The 10,000-nt window shown below is 42.5% G+C and overlaps 1 protein-coding gene across 11 annotated transcripts in view; it reads left to right on the plus strand.

The window, feature by feature from the left end:
* mtmr4 (myotubularin related protein 4) overlaps positions 1-10,000 on the plus strand; it is a 140,348-nt gene that overhangs the window by 104,601 nt on the left and 25,747 nt on the right. For 8 of the 11 annotated variants that reach the window (XM_079815435.1, XM_079815433.1, XM_079815434.1 and 5 more), the window contains 2 exons: positions 8,445-8,573; positions 9,203-9,314. In XM_079815435.1, the coding sequence (XP_079671561.1) occupies positions 8,445-8,573; positions 9,203-9,314 (241 nt within the window). Of the gene's footprint in view, positions 1-830; positions 888-8,444; positions 8,574-9,202; positions 9,315-10,000 lie in introns of all 11 variants that reach the window. The other 3 variants (XM_079815430.1, XM_079815428.1, XM_079815425.1) reach the window with 1 other exon arrangement.

Raw genomic sequence — 10,000 nt, forward strand, 5'->3', positions numbered from 1 at the left:
GATATCGTCATCACTATATAAGTCGTTATTTAGGGTTTTTTTGCGCACAAAAACTATTCTCGCCGATTCATAAAGTTATTGTAGAACCACTGTAGTGAGATGGACTTTGTAACGACGTCTTTAGTGTCTTTTAAGGGTCTTGAGAGTGTAAAGTGCCATTGAGCCAATGGAGGCCTTTCAGAGCCATCAGATTTACACTAAAATATCTTCATTTGTGTTCCGAAGATGAACGGAGGTCTTACGGGGGTCCAACAACATGAGGGTCAGTAATTAATGACAGAATTTTCATTTTTGGGTGAACTAACCCTTTAATTCTACGTGGCATTGATTCAACAAGGTGCTGAAAGCATTCTTTAGAAATGTTGGCCCATATTGATAGGAGAGCATCTTGCAGTTGATGGAGATTTGTGGGATGCACATCCAGGGCACGAAGCTCCCGTTCCACCACATCCCAAAGATGCTCTATTGGGTTGAGATCTGGTGACTGTGGCGGCCATTTTAGTCCAGTGAACTCATTGTCATGTTCAAGAAACCAATTTGAAACGATTGGAGCTTTGTGACGGTGCATTATCCTGCTGGAAGTAGCCATCAGAGGATGGAGACATGGTGGTCATAAAGGGATGGACATGGTCAGAAACAATGCTCAGGTATGCCGTGGCATTTAAACGATGCCCAATTGGCACTAAGGGGCCTAAAGTGTGCCAAGAAAACATCCCCCACACCATTACACCACCACCACCAGCCTGCACAGTGGTAACAAGGCATGATGGATCCATGTTCTCATTCTGTTTACGCCAAATTCTGACTCTACCATCTGAATGTCTCAACAGAAATCCAGACTCATCAGACCAGGCAACATTTTTCCAGTCTTCAACTGTCCAATTTTGGTGAGCTTGTGCAAATTGTAGCCTCTTTTTCCTCTTTGTAGTGGAGATGAGTGGTACCCGGTGGGGTCTTCTGCTGTTGTAGCTCATCCGCCTCAAGGTTGTGTGTGTTGTGGCTTCACAAATGCTTTGCTGCATACCTTTGTTGTAACGAGTGGTTATTTCAGTCAAAGTTGCTCTTCTATCAGCTTGAATCAGTCGGTCCATTCTCCTCTGACCTCTAGCATCAACAAGGCATTTTCGCCCGCAGGACTGCCGCATACTGGATGTGTTTCCCTTTTCACACCATTCTTTGTAAACCCTAGAAATGGTTGTGCGTGAAAATCCCAGTAACTGAGCAGATTGTGAAATCCTCAGACCGGCCCGTCTGGCACCAACAACCATGCCACGCTCAAAATTGCTTAAATCACCTTTCTTTCCCATTCTGACATTCAGTTTGGAGTTTAGGAGATTGTCTTGACCAGGACCACACCCCTAAATGCATTGAAGCAACTACCATGTGATTGGTTGATTAGATAATTGCATTAATGAGAAATTGAACAGGTGTTCCTAATAATCCTTTAGGTGAGTGTATATGGTATATTCATGCACTTTATCCAAAAGTTTTCCTTTTAGTCGCCATTGAATCCTTTCTCTGTCAGATAATTACTGTAAATGTGTTGGGCGGAAATGCCATTTGTAATTAGTTTCGGACTTAATGCGTTCTCACCCTCGTTCTTTCCCACAAATGAAGAGCGTAAACACTGTGTTGGACGGCTTGCGCCAACCTGATTGCTAAGAATCATGGGTTTTGCCATGGGAAAGCTGGTTGCGACGCACTCAATTACGTCCGTTTCCTCTCTGACACTGCCAATGTGGGCTGGGAATGAGACGGGCAGACGTGCCACGACTCGCCTGCAGACTGACCTCCAGAAGCGAGTCTGCAGGCTGTTGTCTGAGAGGGAATTTGGCAGGAGTTGTTTTGCGCAGTTGAAGAGTAAATGCGCTCTAATTACGGTCGTGACCGCACCGTCTAATGAGTTGAGGGCCGATGCCAGCATCATCCTCACAATCGGACGCTTCGTGAACTGTCTGGTGGTTTGCAGAAATGCGTTGGTTATAATGCAGATGGAGGTTTGCAAGACCAGAGATTCTTCTACTCGAAAACAAACAGCCGCAACGTGATTTTAAGTGTTGTGATGATTCACTTTTCTAGAAGACTCTATTTACTGTAACTGACCTTATATAGCCTGACGTTGTCATACTCAATTCTAGTCAGAATATGAGTCTGATGCTGCTCCGTTGGGCTGTGATTATGGGGCGTGTTTCAACCGAACCAGGAAAGACCTCAATTGACCTATCGGTAAGCCCCTCCCCTCGAACGCAGATGAGCCAATAGCAGTTGAGTATCAGTTGCGCTGGTACCGGAACTCGGACATCTTTAGGTTTCAGCGCCATAGAGATGCAGTGGAAAATCCGAAGCTCTCATCGGTTTGATGGTGTTTATGCTACAAAAATGCTAAAACGTAGTGCCTGAGGTACAGCAACACTGACTCCAGGTATCCTGAGAGGATTTTATGTTTGTCATACTCTCGTTAAGTTACGATTAAAGTCCCTGCTAACATACAAACCGTAATAACTAACTGTTCTCACGTCATGTAACGTTAACACTGTAACGTTAGGTCAAAAACACGAAGGTCTACATTTCAGTGCCTCTCCATATTAAACTGGTTATATGTAAATTAATTTAATTTTAGATATGTTTAAGGTCTACATTATCTGTCCTACTAAGGAGGACTCCTATTTTGATGGGTATTATAGTCTCCGGGTAACGAAAGGAAGAGCTCGCACGCAGTTTATCGGAGTTGTTTTGCAGATGCAAAGTTTAGCAGTTATTAACGGCACCCTCGAAAAGGCATAAGCTCTGTGTATATGTATGTTTACTATTAGTAGTTTGAGGGTTTTTGTGTAATTTGCTGTGTATGTTAATGGTAATGCAACGGAGAGAGAGAGTTTGTGAATGATATGTTAATGCGCACTTCTTATGCTTTGTTTGTTCAGCTCTTACAATGATTTTTTGGAGTGAATAACGATGTAATAAACTTGATAAACCATCAGTAAAGTCTGGCCATCATTCAGACGGGATATACGCTACAATCTGTGTCCAAAAACATCTTGGGATAAGGTTTTCACACTGACAGCTGTACATTGTAAGATATAGCAACTCCGTTTGTTTGTCCGAGTTAGCAACAGTAACTAAGGGGGGCGGGGCTTACAGATAGGTCAATTGGGTAGACCTACAACCAATCAGAGCAACGGACGCATAACGTTATTTGTCAAATGTCAACAGAACTTAACTGCACACAGTGTTGCCAAGTCCGCGAGTTGAAGCGACCCCAATTATGTGATATTCAGACCCAGGAATGCGATTTTTAGCAGGCAACCCTGACAAGAAAACACACATTTTACCCCCCAAACGCCATTTTTTCCGGAGAACCCCCCCCGGGAATCTATTGGGCTTGTTTTGGGCTAGTTTTGAGTAGCAATTTGGCGGGTTTTGTTGTGAAAACCTGGCAACCCTGTCTGCACGCACGCTGGAAGTAGTAAGATGAGTGTAAACGATCTTTGCCAGTGTTGTAAAAAAGAATTTAAGGATACACAGTGTACTTACCAACATAACCATCATTTCTGAGAGAAATAGTAAAGGTGAACGCATATACGAACAAGTTCTCCATTTAGGATTAGAACGAATTCAACCCAAGCGCTCTTTGGTGAGGTTTCTGTTTATCATCTGTCCATCATCGTCTAAAGCCCGCCCTGACAATTTGATTGGTCCGAACAGCTTCTGTTCGGGCATAGTTGCTCCACAACGGATCAAGTCCAGACCGAACTTCCCCGTCAAATGTTGTGGGCGGGGCTAAATTCGGCTGGCATCCAGGCTAGACCTTTAAAGGAACACGCCACTTTTTTTGAAAATAGGCTCATTTTTCGGCTCGCCTAGAGTTTTTGGATCCATTCAGCCGATCTCCGGGTCTGGCGGTAGCACTTTTAGCATAGCTTAGCATAGATCATTGAATCTGATTAGACCGTTAGCATCTCGCTAAAAAATGACCAAAGAGTTTTGATATTTTTCCTATTTAAAACTTGACTCTTCTGTAGTTACATCGGCTAACTTCCGTCAACAAAACAAACTTGACAGCCTGCTCACACAGAGAGGGATTATGGGGGACTATTTTCAGGCGCTGTGTACTATCATTGCGCCGCTGCACTCATGGGACGGCTCACAGCTCTTGATTATTACGCAGGAATGAGAGTATAGTTCCTGCCATATCGGTCTAGAAAATCACAACTTTTCATTTTCCATCGGTCTTAGTACACGATGTAACTACAGAAGAGTCAAGTTTTAAATAGGAAAAATATCGAAACTCTTGGGTCATTTTTGAGTGAGATGCTAACGGTCTAATCAGATTCAATGATCTATGCTAAGCTATGCTAAAAGTGCTACCGCCAGCCCCGGAGATCGGCTGAATGGATTCGAAAACGGTACAACTCAACTGTTTAACTCTAGGGGAGACAGAAAATGATCCTATTTTCAAAAAAAGTGGAGAACATAAATTTACATATATCGGCCGATACTGATATGGCAGCCGATATGTCATGCATCCCTAAATATAAGTTGTACCACAAGCCATAACACAATGCAAATATAACGAAATCGACACGATACCAGAGAAATTGTCCCGCTCTTTTCTTGGCCACTATAAAGGATACATTAACGCTAATAAAAAGCATTAAAGCTAATTAAATGCATTAAAGCTAAGGGCTTTATGGTCTAACGAAATCCAAATTTTAGTGTGTGTGTGTGTGTGTGTGTGTGTGTGTGTGTGTGTGTGTGCGTGTGCGTGTGCGTGTGCGTGTGCGTGTGCGTGTGCGTGTGCGTGTGCGTGTGCGTGTGCGTGTGCGTGTGCGTGTGCGTGTGCGTGTGCGTGCGTGCGTGCGCGTGTGTGTGTGCATGTATGTATACATGTATGCATGTGCAATGTAAGCAATGATGTACATCTGAGGGAACAAGACGGAGGGAAGTTAGCGAGGAAGGGCATAAAAAATGGTCTTACACTCGTTTCTATTCCATAGTCATTAACCAAGGCTCTTACATTACTCCTCTCCTATTTCTGAAAACAGAAAAACTCATTTATCTCTGCTCTAGCTTGTTTAATAATCTTTGTTTTCCTAAACCTGGCATCATGTACTATGATTATTGTTCGCTCTAGGACAAATTGCTTGTGATGTTCCACGTTTATAAGTTTGCTTAAAGCTTTATGTGCTGTTTAAAAACCAGTCATGTTCAATGTTATCCATGTATTTATTGTACGGTGCGCGGTGGAGAGTTTCGGATGAACACGCCCCTCTTATCTTCTACATTAAATGTAATTAATTCAGTTATTCTGCGCTGGGTGCTTCTGTTCTAATAATCATTCATCCTGAGTTGCTTTACTTTGTGCGATCACTCTTTTTAATTGAAAGTGTTCCCCTGAATGCTGTTTTTGCTGAGTCTCACTCATCTCTGGACTCTTCTGGTCTAGTTTTGGCTGGCCTCTGTTGGGTCTCTCTCATCTTAATGGTCTTAAGTGAATTGGCTGTCATGTGCAGAAAGAATGAGTGCCGTCCTGATGCCAGAAGTTTCTCCGCCTGCGGCCAGCATTGATTTTTCCAGCGGGACAGACTGAAGAATTATGTGCACTTGCGTCGCATTAAAATGAGTCTTAAGGGCCGACTCTGATGTGTGGCTCCTCTTATCCGCCTGCTGTGTTCACCTCTCACGCTAAAGCTTATTTCTGCTGGGCGCTGTGACTGTCAAGATTCACAACAGCGCAATATAATCATAATTGAGTCACGATTGAAGCGGTGGTTCACTTTTATTAACGTCTGTTTACACCACCTGTGTTTATTTTATTGCATACTGCTACACACACTGTTTCTGATAGTGTGCAAGAGGGGAAGAAATTTACTTTTCACATTAAGGGGCAATATTTGCATTTGTTTTTTACCTTTTGTAAGGGCAATTTTTGTAATTACCTTAAATGTATCTGTGTTGTCTTTTATGTCATACATTTAACCACTTAACCCCTAGGAGTCTGAGCTGTTTTGGCTACCCCTTTAGAAGTTTTGACATGCACTGACATTTGTGGGGGTTTTTTTCAGTTGCTTATAAACGTTTGAATGGCAAAAGTGTAATTACACTATTCAGCACAAACTGGGCTACCATAATATCTGAGCTACATGTATGTACATGCTTGTATTTTTGAGAGAAAAATGTTTATGCATGTTTTTTGAGAATTTTTTTTTTTTTTTTTTTAAATTAAGGGCTCAAAACACACAATAGAAATGTGTTCACAAGACTTTTGACTAATGGCTGTTGTTGCCTAGAGTTTTTGCTTCAAACTGATGAATCATTGAACCTACTCATTCACATAAAACAACACACTGATTTAAAATTTGTAAGGCAGTTTTTCTTCACAAAGCCCTTATGCGAGGAGGTGTGATAGCTAATGAGTAATGCTGGAATCTCACCTGAGAGGACAAAATAACATAATAGCCCGCATAATGAGCTGCATAATGAACGAGCTTCATTGCATCTTGATTTAAGAATGTTTAAATATTTAGACTAGAAACAAAGAAAAAAATTACTAAGAGCATTTTTTCTACATTTGTTGTACTTTTTTTGCTTTTGAAAGTAGTCTCATGCTAAAAAATTAAATAAATAATGAATTAGTCAAACTAAATTCTTTAAATATAAAATAAAGGAAGCAGATAAGTGATTGGTCCGTGGCAACACTGTGTGCTCGTGTAGCTCGCTCATTCACGTCTGTCAGCTGGTGTGTGTTCAACGGCATGCGTTCACTCACTGAACAGGGTAGATGTAGAGAGAGGTGTGTGACGGCAGAGGCGAAGCAAGACCTCGCGCTCGCAGGACAGTACTGGCGACATTTGTAAAGTAGCTGACATTTGTCCAAAAAGTCGCTAGATTTGTCGCTAGCCGCTTTTTTGAAGGAAAAAAAAGTGGCTAAAGGGGGGTCTGAAAAGTGGATAAAGGGGTCTGAAAAGTGGATAAAGGGGTCTGAAAGTGGGTCTGAAAAGTGGATAAAGGGGTCTGAAAATGGGTCTGAAAAGTGGATAAAGGGGTCTGAAAATGGGTCTGAAAAGTGGCTTAAGGGGTCTGAAAGTGGGTCTGAAAAGTGGCTAAAGGGGTCTGAAAGTGGGTCTGAAAAGTGGATAAAGGGGTCTGAAAAGTGGCTAAAGGGGTCTGAAAGTTGGTCAAAGTGGCTAAAGGTGTCTGAAAAGTGGCTAAAGGGGTCTGAAAAGTGGCTAAAGGGGTCTGAAAGTGGGTCAAAGTGGCTAAAGGGGTCTGAAAAGTGGCTAAAGGGGTCTGAAAGTGGGTCAAAGTGGCTAAAGGGGTCTGAAAGTGGGTCAAAGTGGCTAAAGGGGTCTGAAAGTGGGTCAAAGTGGCTAAAGGGGTCTGAAAAGTGGCTAAAGGGGTCTGAAAGTTGGTCAAAGTGGCTAAAGGTGTCTGAAAAGTTGCTAAAGGGGTCTGAAAAGTGGCTAAAGGGGTCTGAAAGTGGGTCAAAGTGGCTAAAGGGGTCTGAAAAGTGGCTAAAGGGGTCTGAAAGTGGGTCTGAAAAGTGGCTAAAGGGGTCTGAAAGTGGGTCAAAGTGGCTAAAGGGGTCTGAAAAGTGGCTAAAGGGGTCTGAAAGTGGGTCTGAAAAGTGGCTAAAGGGGTCTGAAAAGTGGCTAAAGGGGTCTGAAAGTGGGTCTGAAAAGTGGCTAAGGGGTCTGAAAGTGGGTCTGAAAAGTGGCTAAGGGGGTCTGAAAAGTGGCTAAAGGGGTCTGAAAGTGGGTCAAAGTGGCTAAAGGGGTCTGAAAAGTGGCTAAAGGGGTCTGAAAGTGGGTCTGAAAAGTGGCTAAAGGGGTCTGAAAGTGGGTCAAAGTGGCTAAAGGGGTCTGAAAAGTGGCTAAAGGGGTCTGAAAGTGGGTCTGAAAAGTGGCTAAAGGGGTCTGAAAGTGGGTCTGAAAAGTGGCTAAAGGGGTCTGAAAGTGGGTCTGAAAAGTGGCTAAGGGGGTCTGAAAAGTGGGTCTGAAAAGTGGCTAAGGGGGTCTGAAAGTGGGTCAAAGTGGCTAAAGGGGTCTGAAAAGTGGGTCTGAAAAGTGGCTAAGGGGGTCTGAAAGTGGGTCTGAAAAGTCACTAAGTAGGCAACACTGGTAATATTGCCTTTTTGGTAACACTTTACCATAAGGTTTCATTAGTTAACAAGAAATAACAATGAACATTAACCCATTAATGAACACTGTAACAAATGTATTTTGTTGTTAATGTTGGTTAACTATCATTATCTACTGTACTGGGACTATGTTGTATAGTTCTACCTATATGTTTTGCCCCCTTTTCTTCAAATTGGGCACATTTTTTTTGTTGAATTTGATGCCATTTTTGTCCCCAGACCTGTTAATACCTGAACCCTGTATGCCGTTGATGTAGTGTAGTATGTAATGGTACTAATCGCATCCACTCTGTGTTGTCCTCAGACTCATCTCTGGCGGGATGTCCCGCTCCTGACGCGTCCGCCGCGGCCCAGAAGTTACTGATTCTTGATGCCCGTTCGTACACCGCCGCAGTGGCCAACCGCGCTAAAGGAGGAGGCTGTGAGTGTGAAGGTTAGTGCTGGTCAACTCTCTCTCTGGACACTGCTGGATAGCTGCTGCACACCTATTTCTAATAGTGCATTTTAGGATATTGCATAAACTCGAGGATGATTTAAAAAAAAAAGTGCATTAAAATCGTATGCGCTCAATTAAGGCGGATACATTTTTTGTATCCAATAAGAAGACATGCACATAAACTAAGATGGAGACATATTTACTGAATAAATCCCTCAATGCACAACAAGAAACTCGTGACTTTGCCCTTTACCAGCGGACCAATCGCATCGCAGCATCTCAAATGTGTGGTTGTGAAAGGCCGGAGTCTGTGATCAGATTTAATTGGTTTAACTCCTCCAGAAGCGTCTCATCGATTGCGTTCCCAAACACCAGCATCCCAACGCAAGAGAACACGAGTGTTTATTGAGTTTCGTCTGCACAGTTTCTTCTCCGGTTGTAGCACCTTCCATTTTTATTACATATATTTTGCTCCAATTTCCCAGGATTTGACCATTTTTGTCCTCTTGAACACATGGGATGGAAAACTGCTTTATTTATAATGTTTTATATGCGATATTGCAATTAAATTCTCAGCTTTGTTTGTTGACTGAAGTCTGGTTTCTCTGGTTTATTTGTGTTTTTAGAGTACTATCCTAACTGTGAGGTGATGTTCATGGGCATGGCCAACATCCACTCCATCAGAAACAGCTTTCAGTCGCTTCGAGCCGTTTGCAGTCAGATCCCAGATCCCGGCAAGTAAGTGCTGCATCGCCATGCTGAAATTAATATGCATTTATTAGATCAAAATGATATATTATTACAGTCTAAAAGAACTGTTCTCTATGTGAATATATAGTAAAGTGTAATTTATATCCTGTGATCAAAGCTGAATTTATCATCATTACTCCAGTCTTTAGTGTCACATGATCCTTCACTAATCATTCTAATATGAGGATTTGCTGATTCTTATTGCACACTTGCTGAAAACAGTATTAATAAAAAAAATATGAATGATTTTTTGAATGATAGTGTGTATATTTAGATTAAAATAATATATGTTCTATTTAAATTTAAATATTATAAAACACACACACACACATTACCTCTACCCCTAAACCTACCACACACACACACACACACACACACACACACACTACCTCTACCCCTAAACCTACCCATCACACACACACACACACACACACACACACACACACACACACACACACACACACACACACACACACACACACACACACACACACACACACACACACACACACACACACACTACCTCTACCCCTATACCTACCCATCACACACACACACACACACACACACCCTACCCCTATACCTACCCATCACACACACACACACACACACACACACACACACACCCTACCCCTATACCTACACACACACACACACCCTACCCCTATACCTAC

This window comes from Gobio gobio (assembly GCF_949357685.1).
Source record: "Gobio gobio genome assembly, chromosome: 4".
Classification (NCBI taxonomy): Eukaryota; Metazoa; Chordata; class Actinopteri; order Cypriniformes; family Gobionidae; genus Gobio; species Gobio gobio.